The sequence below is a fragment of the Desmodus rotundus genome, chromosome 12 (assembly GCF_022682495.2).
Source record: "Desmodus rotundus isolate HL8 chromosome 12, HLdesRot8A.1, whole genome shotgun sequence".
NCBI lineage: Eukaryota > Metazoa > Chordata > Mammalia > Chiroptera > Phyllostomidae > Desmodus > Desmodus rotundus.
In genome coordinates, this window is record NC_071398.1 from 50210013 (window position 1) to 50233840 (window position 23828).

At 42.2% G+C, this 23828-nt stretch overlaps 1 protein-coding gene across 2 annotated transcripts in view; it reads left to right on the forward strand.

The window, feature by feature from the left end:
* Positions 1-4030: 4030 nt before the first annotated feature.
* LOC112313487 (zinc finger protein 470) overlaps positions 4031-23828 on the forward strand; it is an 81290-nt gene continuing 61492 nt past the window's right edge. Inside the window, exons 1-5 of one of the 2 annotated variants that reach the window (XM_071219962.1) lie at positions 4031-4375; positions 5718-5806; positions 6326-6452; positions 6708-6803; positions 11827-15049. In XM_071219962.1, the coding sequence (XP_071076063.1) occupies positions 5798-5806; positions 6326-6452; positions 6708-6803; positions 11827-13148 (1554 nt within the window). In that variant the 5' untranslated portion in view covers positions 4031-4375; positions 5718-5797 and the 3' untranslated portion in view covers positions 13149-15049. Of the gene's footprint in view, positions 4376-4662; positions 5030-5717; positions 5807-6325; positions 6453-6707; positions 6804-11826 lie in introns of those variants that run through there. The other variant, XM_071219963.1, reaches the window with a different exon arrangement.

Sequence of the window (23828 nt, forward strand, 5' to 3'; positions counted from 1 at the left end):
ACAGGCAGGCTTTCCATCCACTGAGCCACACCAGCCAGGGCTGATCTGGGAATTTTTATATGGAGGAAGTAAAAACTGTAATTGAAGCAGTTTATAGTAATAAGTTGTTGAGATAAACAATATGGCTACAAGTAGAATGATTAAATAAGTAATCTATCCGTTTGAAAACTATATGATTTATAAAAAGAAAAGTTGTGTGATGGTGAAGCAGTATGTGAAAATGTATCTTAGGTTGGTTTGTTTTAAGCAGGAACAAAACTGTTACAATTGCATTAAGATTCAATATTAGAAAACTGTTCCTATGTATAAAAAGTTAAAGGAACACAATCCACAAAATTGGTAGTTGGTTTTGTGTTTGATGAAATTCTGATTATCTTTCCCCTTGCTTTTTCCAAACTACATAGACAAATTCTATGTAAGTGAGACATATTAGGAGACTGCCAGGTTTTTGCAACTTTTTCCATATTTCACAAATATATGAGGATTGGGCCTAAAGATTTGTGGCAAAATTTTTCATTTTCAGCCATTATCTCTCTTAAGTTTCTGTTGGCAGAGCTCTCTACAAAGCTTGGTAATGGAGTGAATCAAAACTTAACTTTGATTTACATAAAACCATATTTATCAATTTCAAATTGGCAATGAGCAAACAGATGTCTGCCACTGTAATCTAAGTTTAATGTAATAATTAATTACATAATCTTGAGCAGTAGAGATAGAATATGGAATCCTGAGAGCCAGACCCATTTATTTTGCCCTCAATAGGCACAGTGAAGATGCAATACATTTATTTTTCTTTTCTTAAGGCTTAGTATGGAGCAATTTTAAGTCTGCGGTCTATTCTGAGTTAATATTTGTAAATAAGTTTGAGGTCAAAGTTTTGTTTGGGGTTGGGGGGTCAGGGAGGGAAGAATGTCTAGTGGCTCCAGCAATGTTTGTTCAAAGACTATTCTTCCTCCACTATATTGCTTTTGTACCTTTGTCAAAAATCAGTTCAGATAGTTATCTTGAAGCACTTAAGTGTACAACCCAATTTCAGAAAAGCAGAGACATGAATGGGAGATTGAACTAGAGATAAGAGTTTATAAAATAAAAACTTGTATCTAGAATATGTAAAGGACACAAAGTGACTAATAAAAACGCAAATATCAGTTTTAAAAATGGGCAAAGGATTTGGATATTTCTCCGAAGAAGATATTAAAAGGTGCTCAGCATCATTAGTCCTCGATTATGACTTATCTATCTGAAACTAGTATTTCCTAATTAACATTCTAGCCCAAACTTTTCCCCTAAAATGACACTCTATATTTCCACTTGTACGTCTAACAGACATTTCGGTCTATCACATTCCAAACCAGACATCCAATCTTACCTCCACAAATGTACTCCTCTCCAGGTCTTCCTATCTCACCGATACTACTGTTCTTCTGGTTATTCAGCTCAGAAACCCCTGGGTTATCCTTGACTACTGCTCTTTGTCGTGCTGCCCCACCCAATCAGTAAATCCTGTCAGCTCCACTTTAAAATATATACAGAATTGTGGGGTCTTGCTGGATATGGCTCTTCCAACACCCCTAATGGAAGGCTGGCCAGAGGGTCCCCAGGCCAGAAGGAATGTGTATTGTTTTGGAAATAGATTGTAAATCCCCTCCTTATCTCCTTTTGGGAATGCCTTCTTGTCCAGTGACTGCCTATTGACCTTTTCCTTTCTACACGTACACACTGAAGTAATGCAGTTTAGAGTCATGCAAGACCATGCCCCCTTCGTCTGGAACTCCTTAAAACAAGTGTCGGACTTAGGGAGGTGTGGTCCTGCTTACCGATCTGCGCCATTGTGGCTTCTGCTGAGTAATAGAGGCTATGTGTGCTCCACCCAGTCTTCCCTGTGGTTTTTTCTGTTTATGCAAATGGGCAGTCAAAATCCCCCAGCTTCAACCTCCTGTGTTAGAAGAATCCAACCCCTTTTCACCTCCAACTCTGCTACCATCCTGTTCCGAGTTAGACTTGAGGTGGACATTCAATGGAAGAGGTAGATCACTGCCTCAGAGCCATGGTCACTTCTGGGAAATGTAGTCGAGTCCCATAGGTCAGTATAAGCAGAGAAGACAGCCCAGTTTATGGGCCTGAGATCCAAGTCCAGTCTGGTCACACTGGCTGGCCACAAATGACATGCCCTTACTGTTGGACCTCAGGTTCCTCACCTTCAGCCTCATTATGCCATGCTTTGTGTGCCTGCTCAAATCTGTTTCAAGTTAGGCCTGATGCTCTGCCTACAGGACTGACCAGAAATCCTGTTGTAAATTCCATCCCCTGTAGTTATTTCTTGTAAATGTCTAGCCCAGCACAAGCCTGGAATGGTCCAGTAACCCTCTGTGGGCACCATTGTACCCTATCTCCTCCAGGTCCTAGCAGAGCCCAGAGTCTCTTTGTTTGGCTGTTTCCATGGGGCTTCGTAGCCTCTGTGACACCATGTCTTCTGTCTCTTCTGCTGTGGAGTCCAGTCTCTTAACCGCTGTACCATGCTGCCTGTTCTTTCTCTTAAGATACTTTCTCCAAGACCCCACACTGGTTCGTCCACCACTCTGAAGCCAGAAGCAGCATTTCCTCCACCCATAAGTACTAAGACCTTGTAGCCACACTCTGCCCCACAAATTCCAGTCACTTCAGTTTCCCCAAAATGTGTTGCGTCAGTTGAGCAAATCCGTGCTCTGTCTTGGTTCCCCCTCTCTGCTCTGAGGACTTAAATATGCCTTCAGAGAGAAAGCCACTGCGACTGCAGGAATGCCTTTATTTCCCATCTTGCGCTACCAATTGTCCAAAATCCGAAGACTGGTTTCTTACAAATTATCTAGTCTTTTGTTTACTGCCGTTCAGCAAGTTTAGTACAATTACACCATTGTAGTTGGGAGAAAGGAATCCTCCCTAATGTTGTTTAAGCATGTCCCTTATTGGCACAGGAAGATAACTCATACTCAAATTGTCTATTTCCAAGGGGAATTCTGGATGTGGTTTTAGGATAAACAGCACTGACAGGAAAGGTTTCCTCATTCAGAGGCCATGATAATAAGGCCTGACCAGCACCCAGGACTGGGACTCCTAACTACAGGGGGCTACGTTTCCTCAGAATGTGTTAAGTCCAAGGGTCCCCACGCCTCCACACACAGAAGTTCACTGCCGGTGGCAGTAGGGTCGTCTCAGAACATTTTTGATGTCGTCTCATTTAGAACATTTTTGCCAGTTTTGCATTCCCATTCACAATCTATATTTCTTTCAACGTAAATAGAATGTTTAACATTGGTTATCAGATAAACTCACGGGCTTCCCCCCACCCCCACCAACCCTTCTGGTACAATGGCTGCCTCACCGGAAAGGATATTTACTAGATGAGGCAATTTTTTCACACATTCTTTTACTCAGTGACAAACAAGCGTTGAATGATCCCGATCGTGGACGAAAAAGGGGACCACTAATAAAACTGACAAGCTCAGGGTGGGCCTCCTCGGGGGTCTTACAAACTCAAGAGATCGAAAGTAACCACGTTATGGTCTGAAATGTCTGATGACGACCAGGTCAGAACCGTCACAAGAACCACCGCACACGCGGTCATGGCCACTCACACAACCGCAACCAGACAGGATCGCACGCAGACAGCACAGCCGCCACACGCACACCTTCACACACCCACCCTCGTTAACAATACTGTCCCTCGCGTCTCCAGACAGCACCCAGGGACCCAAGCACGCACGTTCAGGTCCCGCCCACTACGAAACGTCGCGAGATCCTGCCTTACCCGCTTGGCTACGGACTTTACATAGACACTACGTTTCCCAGGAGACATTGCGATGCGGACCCAATCGCGATGCAGCACCGGCGCGGCTTTGTGCGTCTGCGCCATCTTCCGGCTCCAGGCGGCGAGTCCGCCGGTACTGAGGAGGAAGCTCAACTGGGGCTGCGGGGGAGCGTAACCGCGGTGGCACCTGGACCCGAGGAGGTGGCAGGTGAGGAGCTCCGGATGTTTCCGGGCGCTCCGGGGTCCATGCGGGAACGGGCGCCGCGGCCGGGCGGGTTTCGGGCCTGGAAGAACTGGAATGTCCCGCCGTAGCATCGGTCTGCGGGTTCCCGTGCTTCGAACTACATTTCCCATCGGCCCCGCTGGCGCTCCCTTTGGGCGTCACGGCCCATAACCGGGATCCGCCGGACCTCCTAGATGGATGTGGAGGGTTCCCGACCCCACGAAAATGGTTGCGGGTGTTTTGCGGGCCTTTTTACTCGTACTTAAAAAAAAAACCGGAGAAGAAGTCTTGTTCCATGAGACTTACAAAGAGTTGCAAGATCCGCAAAGATTTAGAAGCAGAGAATACACTTGGGAACATTTTAGGTGATTGTGTTTTAAATCTGTGGGGAAAGGGTTGAGGAAATCCTGAGCTACTCATGTCGTAAAGTGTTACAGATAATGCTAAAACAGTCATAGGAGAAAAAAGTCGTAATACGATATCAAGGAACATTTATAATTATCTCATTCACACGTTGCTAACGATTAAATTATTTGTAAAAAAAAATTAAATATTTGTTACGTGTTGGGCACTGTCCCAAACTCCTCTGTAAACAGCTGAAGAAGTGGTTAAATGACATCACTTTTAACACTTGGACGTTTTCTATTCCAATTATTTTTAGGTTTTGGTTTTTTTTTTCCTCCTTTTTTGCCCATGTGTCCCTAGGTGGGTGCATTTAATTTCTTTTCCTGAATGTTCTGATGTTATACAAAGGGTCCACTCCTGAATGTCATTCATTTGTCAGTGGATGTCCTTCGTCTGGCTAGGCTCACATTGATTCAACCACTCACCTACTTGTACTAATTTCTGGTTCTGTCTTCCAGCAAACACTTTGTCCATGCAGCTTCAAGCACTGTTGTGTCTGTGCAGTGGCCTGTTTACACAGGACCTGCTCTATCTAATTTACCCCTCCGCACCCATACCTCATGTATCGACTCAAGGCAGGGTTCACAAAGTGGTGTCCACCAAACCTTAAGTAGGTCTGTGTGGCTCCTTGTGAATTTGGGGGGTTGAGGAGAGTGCCCGGGAGACTTCTGAAGGCGTTAACATTGTGGGTGTGAGAGAGAAGTGGTCAGGTTCTGGAAAGACTTTATTCTTGGTGGGATTGATTTGAGTCAGGCAGGTTCTCTCTTCCTCCGGCATGAGGACAGCCTTCCTTTTTTTCCTTTTTCTGTTAGTTTTTTTAAAAAACTGATTTGAGAAGGAGAGAGAGAAACATCGTTTTTTTGTTCCATTTATTTATGCATTCATTTGGTTGATTCTTGTATGCTCTCTGACCGGGGATCAAATCCACAATCTTGGTGTATCAGGATGACGCTCTACCCAACTGAGCTACCCAGCCAGGGTGAGGACAGCTCTCCTTGTCCTTGGGACGCCATGTGGTCTCTGTCTCTGAACCAGGTCTGAGCATCCCCATCTCAGATTTCCATCAGTGACGAGGTGGAATTCTCTGGGTATTTAGGGAAAATGGGAAAGGCCTTTGGTTCCCTGTCTATCCTTGCATCACCTAAAGCTGAGTTTTTTGAAATTGTGTGAGGGCCACAGTTTGTCCCACTTCCCTCTAATTTGTTGGTAGGTGGGGGTTCTGGGGATAGGGACTTGTAACTGTGGCGTTCTAGGGGGTGCAAGGCAAGCCTGGTCTCTCATGTTTTCTGTTTTCTCCCCCAGTTCTGCCATCTCAGGATTCTGCTTTTCCTTAAGAGAGGAGCCAGGAGGAGGCTTCTTCAGCCCATGAAATTCTGAAAGTCATGTCCATCGTGAGTTTTAAGATCATGTAAATACTTGGCTTTCCTTATCCTGAACCTTCCTGCCCACCGAGTCTCCATCCAAGAATCTGGTTCTCAGAGCTTCCCATTTTCAGGAGTAAGAGGACCGGGCAGCTAGTATCTTCTCCATTGCCCTCTTCTATCAAAACACATTCATTTGGGTTGTTTTTCTTTAATTCCATAAAATTTGGAATTCCAGGTGTCAAGTGGAGAATTTAGTACATGCCAAGGACAGAGTAGCTACAGTTGGGAAAACTCCAAGTAGCTGGATTTTAATTTTCATCCCAGACCTGTGTACCAGCACTTCAGTTTGTAGTAAAAAGGGACGTTCAAGAACATCTGACTCATGCCCTCGTCCTCCTGCCATCTTCTCACAGTGGAGGCCTCCGGCCCTGGCCTTCTTTTCCACCAGCACATCCCATTCCTGCAGAGACCTCCTGCGTCTCCTCTCATCCCACCAAGAGACACTTCTGTGATGTAGGCATGTAACACACCTGCCTGTCGTTGCAGGGGTCAGACTTGTTCAGGGATGTGGCCGTCATCTTCTCCCGAGAAGAATGGGAGCAGCTGACGCCTGCCCAGAGGGACTTGTACAGAGATGTCATGTTGGAGATCTACAGCATCCTGCTCTCACTGGGTAAGGGCCCTACTCTGGGAGTTTGCAGGTTACCCTTGGGCAAAGCTGTTCCTTTCTTGTCAGTTTTGGGCTGCCCTCTGAGTGGTTAAAGAGCAGCTCCATGGGCTGAAGCTACATTGTCCCCAGCCCTCAGGTGACTGTCACATCTTCCCCTGTCCCTTCCTGCACTGGCCTCTTATTCTTGATAACCAGGCCCTAGATCCAAATTCTGGGCCCTGCAACATAACTGGATGTCACGTTCTTTCTCGGGTCCAGATCTTGCCATTTCCAAACCCGATCTGATCTCCTTCCTGGAGCAAGGCAAGGAGCCCTGGAGGGTGGAGGAGGCAGCGACTGGAGGCCTGTGCCCAGGTGAGTGAGGCACGGGTAGGGGGAGGGAAGCCACGACAGAAAACTGTCCAGCTGGTCAGCAAGGAAGCAGGCCCTTGGAGGTAGAAAATGTTTCCTCCAAGTTACCGAACTCAGTGGTCAAGTCCCAGTCATCATCTCTGGCAGTTTGGCAGCAGCATTTGACAAATGTGGTTTCCTTCATGAAGCATTTGTGTATTTAGGTTGTCACTACCTCTGTCCTCACCTTGCTCATTAAACCACCTTCAGCCTCTTCTCTTGGATCTTCTTACCTTCTCTAGATGTCAGGCTCAGATGTGGGCCTCTCCCTTCCTGTGTATTCCCACTGCTCAGGACCTTCTCTGTTACCATGCTAAACACCACTCATACTTGGCCTGTCCAGTATGGCGCCACTGCGTGGTCATTGAAATTTATTTGTTTATTTGTTTGTGTGTTTATGTATTTTTAAAGATTTTATTTATTTATTTTTAGGCAGAGGGGAAAGGAGGGAGAAAGAGAGAGAAAGAAACATCAGTGTATGATTGTCTCTCACGTGCCCCCCCACTGGGAATGTGGCCCACAACCCAAGCATGTGCCCTGACTGGGAATCGAACTGGTGACCCTTTGGTTCGCAGGCCAGCCAGTGCTCAATCCACTGAGCCACACCAGCCAGGGCTGAAATTTAAATTCATTACAATGACATACATTTAAAATTTTAGTACCTCACTCACAGCTGCCATATTTCAAATGTTCAGGAGCCACTTTCTGGCTCGTGGCCACTGTATTGGACACCGCAAGTATGTAACATCTCTGTCACTGCAGAAAGGTCTGTCAGAGAACACAAATGGTTACCTTCACCTTTGCGTCTCCCTCACACTCCAGCGACTTCCATCAAGCTGCCTTCTGATTGTGGCCACCAGGGTGTTCACCAAGCATGCCAAAGGGAACAAGTCCCAAAAGGAGTCTTTGATCCACCCTGACAGGTCTTCTCTTCCCCGTTCTACATTTTGGTAACAGGGCACTTGATTCTTCAACTTGCTCAAGTCAGAAACTTGATGCACCCTGGCTGGATGGCTCAGTTGGTTGAGCACCTTCTGGTGCACCAAAAGGGTGTGGGTTTGATCTCTGGGCAGGGACAGGGTTTGGTTGCTTCCTCATACAGGAGGCAACCAATTGATGTTCTTTTTTCTCTCTCTCCCTTTCCCCCTCTTTAAAATCAATAAGCATGTCCTTGGGTAAGGGTTAAAAAAATAACTTGATGCATCCTTGTTTTTTCTCTCCTACACAGTTATTTAGTCAGTCAGCAAATCCTGTTCTCTCTACTTCGGAATATACCCAGAATTCAACCACTTGTAACCAGCACCCCTGCCATCACTTCCCCACCCCCACCATCACCTTTGGCTTGGACTGTTGGGGTAGCCTGCTCTCCATCCCTCTGCTCCCACACTTGTCCTCTTCAGTGAGGGTGTATTATATCTCTGCTTAAAACCTACCAAAGACTTCCCATCTCATTTAAGAGAAACTTCAGAATCCATAGCAAGGCCTAGAAGGCTCTGTCCGTGCTGTTCAATAGAGTACCCACCAGTCACATGTGCTATTCAAATTTTTATTTTAACTAAATTAAGTAAAATGTACCCTGGCTGGGTAGATCAGTTGGTTAGAGTGTCGTCCCAATATGCCAAGGTTGTGGGTTTGATCCCTGGTCAGGGCATGTACAAGGTCAACCAATGAATATATGAGTAAGTGGAAGAACAAATAGATGTTTCTCTCTCTCTCTTTCTCTCTCTCTCTCTCACCCCCCCTTCCCTCTCTCCCTTCCTTTTTTCTCTCTCTCTGAAATCAATACTTCAAAATTTTAAACATAAAATTAAGTAAAATACAAAATTTCATTCTGCAGTGGCATTGGCCATATCTCAGACGCGCAGTAGCCGTGCATAGCTAGCGGCTACTGTGTTGGACTGTGCAGAATGGAACGTTTTCAGTGTCACAGAAAGTTCTGTTGGACGGTGTTGCTCTTCGGTCTCTTCCCCTCTGACTTCTCTTGTCATTGCTCATTTGGTTACAGCTGCACAAGCCTCTTTCCTGTCCCATTAACATAGGGGTTGGCAGGTGTTTTCTTTCAAGGGCCAGACAGTAACTGTTTCAGGTGGGCCATGTGGTCTGTGGCACAGCTCCTCGCCTCTTCTGAGGTAGCTTGCACCCTGGCTTTGACACAGCTGGCACGTTTCTACCTTGGCTTTTGTCTTTGCTGTCCCCTCTGCCCAGGGTGCTCCTGCTTGGGATGGAGCATTTCTCAACCTCAGCAAGGCTGACATTTCAGGCAGGATTGTTCTTTGCCACGGGAGGCCATCCTATGCACTGTGGGGTGGTGAGCAGCCTCCCTGGCCTCTACTCACTGCAGGCTAGTAGAGCCCTGCCCTTGGTTGTGACCACCAAAAATGTCTCCAGACATTGCCAGCTGTCCCAGGAGGGGTAAAAGCTTCCCTGATTGAAAACCAAAGTCACAATGTAACATGACACCAAAAACATAAAGAGTTTTCACAACATACAACATATTGTAAGAGAATTTCGAATGGAGGACAAAGAACTAAGTCTCCCAGGTGTGGTGGGTTCTTCTGCAAGGAAGTTGGGGGGGGGGGGGGTTGGAGGCAGTCTTAGGGACTGAGCCCTTCACCTGTAGGAAGTGTCAGAATTGACTTAATTTTCTAGGATACCAGGGAACTGGAGAATTGCTTGGTGTGAGGGTAAAACGACAAACATTTGGTGACCCAAAGGGTCAGAAGCGAAGAGTGGCATTGAGAGGCTCCCCAGAAGGAACCCCTGTACCTGTTAAGCGGCCACTCATTCTTTTCCCCTGTGCTCCCCAGCCCTGACAAGCACTGATCTGCTTTCTGTGTCTGTAGATTTGCTTACTCTGGATATTTTATGTAAGTGAAGCTGCACAATATGTGGCCTTTTGTGTCTGGTTTCTTTTTACCCAGCATAATGTCCTTACAGTTTATCCACATCATAGCACGTGATAGGGTTTCCTTCCATTTTAAGGCCATTTGCATACACCACAGTTTGTATCCATTCATCTGTGGACAGACTGGGGCTCTTTCCACGTCTTGGCTACTTTGAATAATGTTGCAATGAACATAGGGTGCAGATATCTCTCTCAGAGTCCACTTTCACTTCTTTGGGTTAAATACCCAGAAGTGGAATTGCTGGGTCATCTGGTAGTTCTATATTTAATTTTTTTCGGAAAGTGCGTACTGCTTTCCACCTTGACTGCACCATTTTACCAACAGTGCATACGGGCTCCAGTTTCTCCACATCCCTGTCAACAGTGGTTATTTTCTGTTTTGTTTTTTAATAGTGGCCATGCTCATGACTATGAGGTAGAATCTCATAGTTTTGGTGTGCATTTGTTTAGTGATTGGTGATATTGAGCATCTTTTTGTATGCTTGTTGATATCTTCTTGGGAAAGTGTATATTCAAGTCCTTTGCCCATATTTTTAATTAGGATGGGTCGTTTTTGTTTTTGAGTTGTGGGAGTTCCTTATGTAGTCTGGGTATTAACCTATTATCAGATACACGGTTTGCAAATATTTTCTTCCATTCTGTAGGTTGTGTTCTCACTGTGTTGTTTCCTTCGATGCCTAGTTGTTTTTAAGTTTGATGTAGTTCCATTTGTCTGCTTTTGCTTATGGTGCATTATCCAAGAAAGTACTGCCAAATGGAATATCGGTAAACTCTTCCCCCGTGTTTTCTTCTAGGAGCTTTATAGTTTTGATTCTTTGTTTCAGTCTACAGTCCATTTTGAGTTGATGTTTATATTTGTGTGAGGTAAGGGTCCTTCTTCATTATTGGGCATGTGGATATCCAATTTCCTCAGCACCACTTGTGGAACAACAGTACTGTCATCCTTCCCTCATTGTGTGGTCTTGGACCCTTGTCAAAGATCATCTGACCACATTCGTGAGAGTTTATTTCTGGGCTATTTTTGTTCCATTGGTTGACATGTCTGCCTTTGTGCCAGTACCACACTGTTTTAATTACTGTTGCTTTGTCATATGTTTTTTAATTGATTTATTTTTTTAAAGAGTGAGAGGAAGAGGGGGATAAAGAGAAACATTGATTTATTCTCCCGTCTGTTCACGCATTCATTGGTTGATTCTTGTGTGTGTCCTGACCAGGGATTGAACCCTCATGCTTGGTGTCAGGATGACACTCTAACCAACTAAGCCACCTGTCCAGGACTATCTGATATTCTTTTTTTTCTTTTTTTCAGATTTATTCATTTATTTCTAGAGAGAAGGGAAGGGAGGGAGAAAGAAAGGAGAGAAACTTCAATGTGTGGTTGCCTCTCACATGCCCCCTTACTGGGGACCTAGCCTGCAACCCAGGCATGTGTCCTGACTGGGAATCGAACTGGTGACCCTTTGCTTCACAGTCCCATGCTCAATCCACTGAGCCACACCAGCCAGCACTGATATTCTTTATGAACACCTTTGCTCCCTGCCCCCTGCCCCAGGTAGTTCCTTACACTTCCAGGAGATATGTGATCATAGGTCCCCACGTAGCACCACAGCCCCCAGCAAACATATACCACTGTGTTCCTTTGGCCAGATGAAGATCCAGCCACCTTTGCTATCCGTTCTTAAAATTCACTTTATTGAGGTTATTGTTTATATTCAGTAAATGTAATCCTGAACATTTAAAGTATAATATTTTAAAGTTTAAAGTTTATGTTTAAAGCCTAAAGTAATACTTGAAGTGTAATATTTTGATGAGTATGGACAAATGTATACATATAACCACCACCACAATCGAGATAGAGGACATTTCAGAGAATGGCTCTTACAACTTCCTCCTTCATCACCTCACTCATTTATGGTATTTCCTCTTTCTTTATACTATTTGTCTGTTTTCTAATTGCTTAGTCACATTCAGGAGCCCATGGGTATTATCCTGAGTCTGAACTTTTAAATTTTTACTATACAAGTTCCTCTTTCTGGAAAAGGAGAAAAACTGATACATTCTTGCTCTTTTGTTCTTTTCCAGTCTTGGAGTCGAGGTATGATGCTCAGGTCTTATCTCTGAAGCAGCCCGTTTGTGAAGTGCCATCACCCAGGTGCGAGAGAACAGAGAGCCTTGCAGGTTATGGTCCTGAATACGCGAGTTTCCACGGTGACTGGGAATGCAGAAGCCAGCATGACAGGCAGCAGGGCAGTCCAGGTAGACATTTGAGTCAAATGATAATCAATCAGGAAGAAATGCCCACTTTCGACCCACAAGCATCCCTTACTTTTTATCAGAAAATCCATCCTGAAGACACATCCTATGCATATAATGGTGGCAGAGAAGACTTCTGGCCAAAGGACTTCCTTATTAACCATCAAGGAATTCACGCTAATGAGAAACCCTATAAATGTAAGGAGTGTGGGAAGGCCTTTAAATATGGCTCACGACTAATTCAACATGAGAATATTCATTCTGGCAAGAAACCCTATGAGTGTAAGGAATGTGGGAAGGCCTTCAATTCGGGTTCAAATTTCATACAACACCAGAGAGTCCATACTGGTGAGAAACCCTACGAATGTAAGGATTGTGCCAAGGCCTTCAGTCGGAGCTCCCAGTTGATCGAACATCAAAGAATTCATACTGGGGAGAAGCCCTATCAATGTAAGGAGTGCGGAAAGGCCTTCAATCGGATCTCACATCTTAAAGTACATTATAGAATTCATACGGGTGAGAAGCCCTATGCCTGCAAGGAATGTGGGAAGACCTTTAGTCATCGGTCTCAGTTGATCCAACATCAGACTATTCATACTGGCAAGAAGCTCTATGAATGTAAGGACTGCGGGAAGGCCTTCAATCAGGGCTCAACCCTTATTCGACATCAGAGAATTCACACTGGTGAGAAGCCCTATGAATGTAAGGCCTGCGGGAAGGCCTTTAGGGTAAGCTCACAACTTAAGCAACACCAGAGAATTCACACTGGAGAGAAACCCTACCAGTGTAAGGTGTGCGGTAGGGCTTTCAAACGGGTCTCACACCTTACTGTGCATTATAGAATCCATACGGGTGAGAAACCCTACGAGTGTAAGACATGTGGGAAGGCCTTCAGCCACTGCTCACAGCTCGTTCAGCATCAGCTCATTCACACCAAGGAAAAGCCCGGTGACTATAAGGAAGAGGGGAGGACTTTCCATTGTGATTCAGCTACTGTTCAGCATCAGAAAATGCAAAGTAGAGAAACACAAGTGAATATAATAAACGTAGAAAAGCCTTCCATCAGCACTTATCCCTTGTTGATCATCAGAGAAATTATGTTAGCCAGCAACCATATGAATGGAAGCAGTGGGGAGAGCCCATTGGCCTAGGCTAATCACAGCTTTGTCCTTTCGTCTCTGGGTAAGACTTGAAGAATGTACCGCAAGTCAGAATGCCTTCATTCAGAGCTGTCCCTTCTCCCGAGTCATAAAGTTCATACTGAAGAAAAAATTTATGGATACAAATTGTTTAGACCATGATAGTCAAAGAAGCAAGGGAAGGTTGGAAAACATTGTCTCTTAACACATTCTTGATTCACCTTTTCTAACCACCATGTAATAATTTTAACAATAGCCAAAGGTTTTCATCTTCTTGTAAAGTGAAAAGGAAAAATAACTAAAAGAGCTAAATTACTCTTGGGTTAACAAGGCAATAAATCATTTCATTTACCATAAACAGAGAAAAGAATGAATGAGAGTCCCTGGCCAGGGAGCTTGGTTGGAGCTCCCGGTATGCCGCGGTTGCAGGGTAATCCCTGGCCAAGGCATATCCCAGAAACAACCAATAAATGCATAAATGAGGGGAACAAAAAATCCATGTTTCTCTCTCAAAGAGATAAGGAGAGTTTTTGTACATTCCAACAGATACAGATGTGGCCGATGCCACACAGGAATTTTAAAGATTTATGTATTTTTAGAGAGAGAGGAAGCGGGAGAGAAACATCAATATGTGGTTACCTCTTGAGTGCCCCCTACTGGGGAATTACCCCACAACCCAGACATGTGCCTGACTGGGAACTGAACCAGTGACCCTTTGGTTCATAGGCCAGCACTCAATCCACTGAGCCATACCAGGAAGTGCTACTGAGAGGAATTTTTATGACCTTTAAATGCATGTGAAACATGAAAACCTTTAAGATTATACTCAAATATTCTAAGTGTACTACTCAAGAAACCAGAAAAGAGAACACCAAACATCCGGATGATAAACGAACAAGTTAATACAAAGTAACAAAGTAGAAAGTGGTTATCTTACAACAATCTTAGTTTTCATTTCTTCCTGACCCAGGAGTAAACTAAATTTAACAGATGGTTTCTTAATCTCCATGTTGTTTGATTGTTTTGGGTTATCTTTTATAACATGTTGCAGAGAGAAGGGGTTGCTTACCTAGCAGCCATACCCAATTCCCCTTCTTGTTGGCAGCATCTGTGTCTTGCCTTAGAATCTGAAGGTGTCAGAGGCTAATTTCAGCCTCCTTTGCAGCTCAGGAAGGCCACTGTGTTCCAGCGACCTGCTGGGCTTCTGGGAAAGATTTTCCTAATTCAGAGGAGACATATATTAGGAAGACTTTCCTCATTTTCTGTTGTTAAGCATTTTCTTAAGAGATGGTGATGTCTGGAGTTGTTGCAGCCATTTTGGGATCAAGAGGAGAAAACAGAAGCTGATCTAGAAACCAGTTCTGAAACTGTTTCTTTGATGCCTTGTTATATAAGAAAAATAAACCTTTATTGCTAAAGTTAATTTTAGTTGGATATCTTGTAAACTCTCAGCCATAAGCATCCTGAATTATAATACTTCAAATTTTAGTATGATTGGTAAATATGGCCTGGGTATCAATACCTACTTTTTAAAATTTGACATTTTTCTTTGTGGCTAAGTACAAGATTGGTTTTATGTTCATGTTCCTTAACATTGAAAAAGACTACATACTATTTTTTGTTTGTTTGAATACAAAGTTCTGTTTAAGCCTGTGGATTAAAATGACAGAATTCTCCACGTTCTTATATTATTTGATATATTGGATCAGAATTTTCTAAAATTGAACTTCTTGGACCAAGATCGTGAATTTCCAGAGATTTTTACTTTTTAATTTATGTTGTTTGAATATGACTTAAGCCCTATTTATGGATCATACCTTTTATCCTTATATAGTATCCTACTGTGCCAGGGGTAGTGATCAACAAACCAAATCTGGCCTGCTGCCTGATTTATAAATAAAGTTTTATTGGAACAGCCATGCTCATTTATTTGTTGTCTATTACTGGCAGAACTGAGTGCCTGCAAGGAAGACTATGGCCACGAAGCCCGTGTTTGCTGTCTTGCACTGAAGTTTGCCACCTTGGCTAGTGTGACTCAGTTGGAGTGTTATCCTGTACAGCAAAAGATTGTGGGTTTAATTCCCAGTCAGGGCACGTGCCTGGGTTTTGGGTTGGGTCCCAGTTAGAGCACGTAGGAGAGAGAACCAATTTGTATATTTCTCACATCAATGTTCCTCTCCTTTCCTTCCCTTCTCTCTCAAATCAATAGGTTGTCCTCAGGTGAGGATTAAAAAGAAAAAAAGTTTGCCAATTATGACCTAGTGTGATCCTCTATTTTATTGCCATCCTGTGTAACACTAATAATAATGATTTTTCTTTGTTTAGCTGGTAGGTTTTCACCCATCCATTTATTTTCAACCCATGTCATTTTAGTTATTTCTTTAAAAAAAAATCACAGCTGATTTTTTAAAACTTAAACTGAATTTTTCTATAGGGAAATTCATTATTTAGTGGGCTAATTCTCCTTTATTCCTTTTGTTTTTGTATTTATATTATTTTGGTCTTTTCTTATGTTGGCTCATTATTCCCTTTTTCTCTTGCTAAACTGGAACTTCCCACTGGGGTTGAGGTGGTAGTGATCTCCCCATTATTTTTTTATTATTTTTTTAGATTTTATTTATTTGTAAAGACAGTAAGGGAGGGAGGTAGAGAGGGAGAGAAATATCAGTGTGTGAAAGAAACATCAACTGGTTGCTTCTTGCACTCATCCCAACCAGGGTCCTGGCCTGCAATCCAGGCATGTGCCCTGATCGGGAATCGAACTAGCAACCTTTTGGTTTGTGGGATGATGCCCAACCCACTGAACTACACTAGTCAGGGTGATCTTCTCATTCTTATTTGGTCAGAATGAGAGCGCTATTACACTTTCTCACCTACAATTTTCTTTGCCACTCCCCTCCAAGAAGACACACCACCTTTGTTTTCTCTTTCCATCCCTTCCCTAACTTGATGAAGATTTTTAGTCTAAACCTTTTACTTTTGTTTCTATTTCATTTATTTGATGCTTCCATTACTTACTGCCATTCCCACTCATGACTTCCATTTAAATTTAAATTTAAACATACTGAGTAACACTTATTGCTGGCCACCATTTCCTTTCCTTGTTTTCCCAACCTTCAGGAACAGTGTTATATCAAATGATACCAAATAAATATCATTATATCAAATGATATTTATATCTATCCCAACAAATGGTATATAGCTGGTATTCTCAGAATCCTTACATGTCAAGAAAAATTTCTTGTATCCTCACAAATTATACTTTGGGCAGCACGTTCTCAGATTATAGTTGTTTTCTCAATAATATGCAGATGTCCCCTTCATTGAATTCTGGCCGCCTAGAAGAGGACCCAGAGCTGACCTGATTCTCTCAGCTTATGTAGATGTATTTGTTTCATGTTGTTGCTGTAAAAACATGGAAAGTGTCAAAAACTCAGTGGCTTAAAACAGCACAGATTGCCCTGGTCAGGAACTCAGTTGGTTAGAGCATCGTCCTGATATGCCAAGGTTGTGGGTTCAATCCCTGGTAAAGCCACACACAGGAATCAACCAGTTAATGCATAAATGCGTGGAACAACAAATTAATGTTTCTCATTCTCTCTCTTTCAAATCAAGAAATTTAAAAACTTTTTTTTCAAGTTTCTATCCTCAGAATCTAGGAACGTAAACTGCATAGGTTTAGATACTTTCGAGTCCTTTTTTTCTTTTTCTAGTCCAAGGAAATCTTTTTCTAAATATTGTTTCCTTAGTGCTTCTCAACTGTTTATTTTTATTTCTATTTAAAAACTTTAATGTTTTGAATCAACAGTATATCCTCATGATTAAAAAACTTGAAGATGTAAAAGAGGCGTGCAGGAACAAGTCTTCCTATTTTTTTCCCCTTTTGTTTGTTACAGCAACAGAATACCACCTCTCTGGCTCTGATTCTCAAAGTGTGAGTCAACCTTTCTGCCTACTCACCTCTTTTAATGTCAGTAATCATAATTCCTCAAAATAACCCTGCAGTCAAATTATACCTTTTATAATTTTTATTTTAACTTTTTAAATTGATTTGAGAGAGAGTGAGATCAATCTGTTGTTTCACTTTTTACGCATTTATTGGTTGATTCTTGTGTGTGGCTTTACCAGGGATTGAACCCACAACCTCGGTGTATTGGGACGATGCACTAACCAACTGAGCACCTGGCCAGGGCAGACTGTTTTCTTTAGAAGAAAAAAGAATAAAACGTAGAAAATTCACTTATCAGTCATTATTCAATATCAGAGAATTCATACTGGAGAAAAGTCCTAGGAATTTAAGGATTTTGGAAAGGCCTTCAGAAGTACCCATAACGTACTATCAGAGAATTCCTACTGGTGAGGAGCCACGCACACGTAAGGACATGAAAGGGTCTTCAGTCATCTCATTCCTCAGCCGCAGAGGATCCGTACTGGCGAGATCCATTTCAATGTACTGAGTGTGGAAAAGCTTTTAGTCACCTGACACTGGGTATTACTGAACATCAGAAGCTTCATACTGGTGAGAGGCCCTATGAATGTGGGAAACCTCTAGGGTTACCTCACCTTATCCAGCATCAAAGAATTCACACTGGGGAGAAACCCTGTCAATGAAGAAAATGTGGAAAGGCTTTCCAGCTTCTTTGGTGTCTTCCTCAATATCAGAAAACCCATGCTGGCGACAAACCTTAGAACTGTACATTGAGGGAGGGACTTTGCACAGTGTTCGCAACTTACGTGACATCAGGAAATTCATTTCTTTTTTAAAAATAAATGAAAACAGCCTTCACTTATTTATTTATTTATTTTAATCCTCACTTAAGGATATGGCTATTGATTTAGAGAGGAAGGGAGAGAAAGAGAAACATCCATGTGAGAGAGAAACATTGACTGGTTTCCTCCCATACGCAACCCAACCCGGGATCCAACCTACAACCTAGGTACGTGCCCTGGCCAGGAATCAAACCCACAACCTTCTGGTGTATGAGACAACATTCCAACCAACTGATTCACCCAGCCAGTGCAGAAAATTCATTCTTAATGTTTGTAAGAAACGTGGAAGGCCTTCAGGCAGTCATCTCCCTCAATGTTAAGGAGTTCATGCTACAGAAAAGCCCCATAAATAAGGGACGGAAAGACTTCACTGGTCTCATCTGTCAAGGAACATCAAATAATTTATAATTATCAATAACCTTTTCAAATGCAAAAATGTTTTTTATTCAACTCATGTTACACTCACCAGCAAATGCATCACAGCATTTTTCATCACTGACCATATTAATATGATAATGTAGAAAAACAACTCAACTCTGTCAGCCATTAATCATTGGTATGCCAGCAAGAAACCATGTAAGTGGAGAAATTTTGGAAAGTCATCCTAATGTACAAAAAAGAATGTATAAGAGAAAATCCTGTGAATATCATGTATGTGAGAGGTAAGTTTAAAGAAATTTCATATTTTTTAAAAAGATTTCATTTATTTTTGAGAAAGGAAGGGAGGGAGAAAGAGAGAGAAACATCGATCATTTGCCTCCAGTATTTGCCCCGACCGGGGACCGAGCCCACAACCTAGGCACGTGCCTCTATCAGGGATCGAACCAGTTATCCTTCACCTTGGGGGACGATGCCCAACCAACTGAGCCACACTGGTCAGGGCTCATATTAATTTTTTTAATTTAAGGAAAATTCATACTGAAGAACGTACTGCAAGTAAAAGAAAAGCAGAATTCAGTCATTGTGCATCAGAAAATAGTGTATAAAACCCTTTATGTGTAAAACAACAGTTAAGCATTTAACTATCAATGAATCTGAGGAAGGTGTGGAGAAGTCTGTAACAAGTGGTTCAGGGCTGTTAGGTAAAAACGTAATGCATTAGATATTAACAAAGTATTTTTATGTCGTATGTCCCGCTCAGTGAAATGGGAACACTGTGATGTGAATGAGGTCAGCATAGCCCAAACCCTGCCAGATGTGGCTGTCTGTACTCGAGAAAGTGACACGCTTAAATGCACTTATATTTATAGACCAGAAGATGTTAACACTGGAAATAATAAGGGAACCAGAGACTGTTTGAGAAGCCAGAAACTGAACATAACTTAGCAATAAACAGAATTAAAGAAAATAATGCATAAACAGAAAAGTAGGCTTTATCAACCTGGAAGTCTTTTCTTTAAAAGGATAATATAAAACATTTAGCAAATCTCATTAAAATACTATCGAGCAGCAGCCCACAACCTTTTTGGCCCCAGGAACCGGTTTGGTGGAAGATGGGAAAGGGAGAGGGGGGACAGGGGGTGGAGCTCAGGGGAGCTTGGCTCTTGGCCGACTTCCTAACCGGCTTCCTAACAGATCGGGGGTTAGGGACCCCAGCCATAGAGAATTATTAAAAATGAGGAGGCTGTAATAGCACATATAAAGGGCATTTAAAAGTGATGTTAAACACTTTACATTTTTGTTACCAATAATTTCAAATTTTAGTTGAACTTCACTTCCTAAAATGGAAAAACAAAGTGTCCAGAATTGACTAAAGATTAGCAGAGGGTAGGTCTTATAGAGAATCCAACTAAGTTTTTAAAAAATATCTACTATTACCAGTTAAGAGTAAAGATTTACCAAACTGGAAGGGTACAGAAAATATTGATGATTCAAATTTGCGAGTTTGGAAAAGATGTAGATCTGATCAGCTCCTTTTGAGTCTTGTGTCATCTCAATACGCAAACTGAAACCTCAATTTCCGGATGTCCTGAAACTCCCAAATTACAAAAAATTGTCAAGTGCCTATGAGTGCCAGGCTCTTTTCTACATGTGAAATTTGTTTAATTTAAATTTTTAAAATGGTAACTTCTAGAAAATTAATACATTTTATTTTTTTCTTTAAAATGTAAATTTTTAAACCACTAAGATACTCATTGATATGTATTTTTAAATTAGATTATTTGTTGAGAATTTAGGACATGCCTGTCTAAGGTTGGTTATTCTTCCAGAGTTTAGGCTGCTTAAGTAAAAAAGAGAAAAATATCTAAAAATCACTTGGTCCTTGCAATGAAGAATGATACCACATATGTAGAATCAAAATGTGATATCTAAAAATTATCACCCACACCTTAGAATCATCCGAATCATCTGTTTCACTGAGGATTACATCCATAGGTGATAAAACAGTAACGAAAACCCAGAGAACTGTAGCTTCACTTTGTAAAAGGGTCACCTGAGGTGCTGATGGTTTAAAAAGGAGGCCACGCCGTGAAGGTACCAGTAATGTTCCCCATCTTAGCTCGGGTGCTGAGTTCATGAGAATTCTCTCTAGACGAGTGTGTGCATTTTATAAATGCTTTTACATACACATTTAATAGAAATTCATCTTGGGAATATTTATCCTTAACATCTACTTATGATAGACCTATTTGTCCCCAGACACTTTCTTTTCTGTCTGTCGGCCTTCTCTCGATCCTTGTTCATACTCGGTAAAAACGGTGCAACTGCAAGAAGTGTGGGAGAGACTTCAGGTGTAGTTGTGGTCAGGTAATTCCAACCTATGTTTGGGAGCACGTCTGGGAATTATGCATAGTAGCTGGTTTTTCTTTCATGTTGTGTGATATCTAAGGCCCTCCCATGGGTTTAAAAAAATTTATTGATGAGAAAGAGATTTGTTCCACTAATTCGTGTATTCATTGGTTGCTTCTTATATGTGCCCTGACTGGGAATCAAACCCACAGCCTAGGTATGTGTCCCATCTGGGATCAAACCCACAACCTTTTGGTGTATGAGAGGGCGTTCCAACAAACTGAGCCACCCGAAAAGGGCTCCCTTCTCATTTGTAATGCCACACTGTGTGACTCTGTTCCTCTGAGTGTGGGTTTCCCGTTACCTGGAAAGGCCATCCCTCACCTCACTGCCTGGTGGGCCCAGCTCAGACACTGGCTCCAAAATGAATTCTCTGCTGTCCCTGCACTTGGCACATTCACGGTGGTGGATGTGTCCCTCAGATGTGTGGTAGTAAATTTTTTTAAGATCTACATTTTCATACTTAAATATTAATCACAATAGCAACAGAAATTTTACCTCTATAGAGATTGAACAAACTAAAAGTAAACTATTATAGTTGATAGACAATATTATATTAGCTTCAGGTGAACAAAATAGAGATTAGACATTTATATAACTTACAAAGTGGCCCCCCAATAATTCTAGTACCCACCTGACACCATACATAGTTATTACATTATATTCCCTACGCCGTACTTTACATCCCTGTGACTATTTTTATACCTGGCAATCTGTACTTCCTAATCGCTCCATCTTTTTCACCTAGCCCCCTCCTCCCATCTGGTGACCACCACCTTGTACTTTGTATCTATGAATCTGTTTAGGTTTTGTTTGTTCATTTATTTTGTTTGTTAGTTTCCACATGTAAGTGAAATCATATGGTATTTGTCTTTCTCTGACTGGCTGACTTTACTTTGCATGATGCCCTCTAGCTCCAACAATGTTGTCACAAATGGTAAGATTTTATTTTTCGTTATGGCTGAGTAATAAGGAATTATTGTTTTATATAAAGTAGGTTTTCTGGTTCTTAGCGGAGGAGTGGGGGAAACCTTACCTAAGATCCTCGTATTATTTTAACGGTCATATGCTTAGTTTTGTATTTCTCCTTCTTTGGACAACAATCGTGACGTTTGAAGTACGTAAAACTTCTAATAAACTCGATGTTCCCTCCTTATGTCACCGGTTGGGCCATTTCTCCGCCAGAGCCTTAGTGTGTTGGAAGGTCCGGTTCTTAGACTATTGTCTGCGGCAAGACCGACGCCATTTCGTTCAGCTCGTGCTGCCGCCTGCCCCCAACCGCCTGGGGCAGAGACCATCAGCTTTCATCTTAGCCGAAGCATCAATGAATCGGGTCCAGGCGTTTCAGGAGAACCTTAAAAAAACCCCCAAAACATTGAAATACTGTCTAAATAGAGTCCTAAAGAGGAGGTGGAGAAAGGGGTAAAATTTTCCTGAAAGGGTAGCCTGCCACCCCTTCATGTAAAACTGAGAGGACATAACCCCCGAATATACCATTTTCATTTGACCAGCTCAGCCTTTTGGCTCCCTTGCTCTCTAATCACTCAGTCTAAGCTGTCTTGCACCTGAGTGGAGGCGTCAGGAGGACGGGGAATAAACGAGTCCTCCACGAGGAAAATCTCAGCTTCCAGGATAGAGCTGTTGTAGTTGGCATTTTTTTCCACACGGTGGCGCCGCTGCACTGCGAAACAGCCTCTGATGGTTTCCCGCAAAAGTATGTTCACCTAATACGACCTTTCTTCCCCCCTTAATCTGGGGGATTTCATAGTGCTTTTCATTAGATCACCGGAGAGGGGACAGGTATCGTTTCGACATGAGGAAATCTAGGAATAGGGTAATGTCCTCAGATCTTTGGTGGGCATTTACAGGTCAGCCATAGAACCCATGCATTTTAAAAAATTCATCCATTCCACGTCTATTTATTGTCACCTACTTTGTGAGAGGAACTGTTGTAAACAGAAGTAAAACAAACAGAACTATTCCCATGGCGCATATATTTTTAGCAAGGGAGTTAGACAATACACATACAAACAAACATATAGAATGTCATATCAGACAGTACAATGACAATTACAAAGCATGTTAATGGAACATTATGGTAGACGGTGCTATTTTCTCATTACACATAGAATCAAGTTCACTTTAGTTTTCAGTCCCCATTGCAAACATTGCTTCAACCCTACCAACTGAATTCGGTCACTTTTTTTCCATGAGGGAGGGAGGGAGTGGAGTCTGGATAGTGGGGGGCAACACTAGGCTTTTTGTATCCTTGCCCCCACCCCTGCCCGCACTCCCACCTCCAACATTGCCACAATGGGAAAAACAGGAGAAAAAGAATTTAATCTTAACTTGCATCATTCTTTCCGAAAGTTTTTTTCTGATACTATTCTCCTTCAGCCTAAAGAACCTCCCTAACCTTTTTTTTTTTTTTTTTTTTTGGTCAGGTGTGCTCATGAAAAATTTTGGTTGCCTTTTACCTGAAAATGTTACTTCGTTGGATATAGAATTCTAGGTTCATGATTGGTTTTCCTTATTTTCAGCGCTTTAAAGAAGACCTTTCATTGACCCCCATCGTTTCTGATGAAAAGTCAACAATAATTCATGCAGTGCTCCCCCCCGTAGCTACAGTATTGTTTTTATCTACTGTCAAAATTTCCTCTTTATCTTTGATTATCAGCAGTTTGTTTATAACATTCTTCCATGTGATTTTAGCTGTTTTTATCCTGCTTCGATCTTCCTGTGCCTTTTGAATCTGCAATTTTATGCTTTTGCCAAATAGAGACAGTTTGATTCATTATTTCTTCAATTCTTTTTGACCCTTGGACACTCTCTGATGCTTTCAGGGAAATGTTTTTCATATTTTGTGCAGTTCAGATCTGTTATCTGTAGGAAAATTGGCCCGTTTATTTTTAATGTTACATTTCTGTGGAAGATGCTAGGGACTCTGCAGGGTAGAACAAGAGGTTGGGGTAGGAGAATGTAACCCCAATGCATTCTGTAGCTCTCCAATAACAACAGTGTACAACCCTCTGTAGTTCATACATCCCCACAAATCTGACCCCAGAAATGAATTACTCACCACGCATCCACACTGCACCAACAGGAGGGCAAGTAGCTAAGACATGAAATACA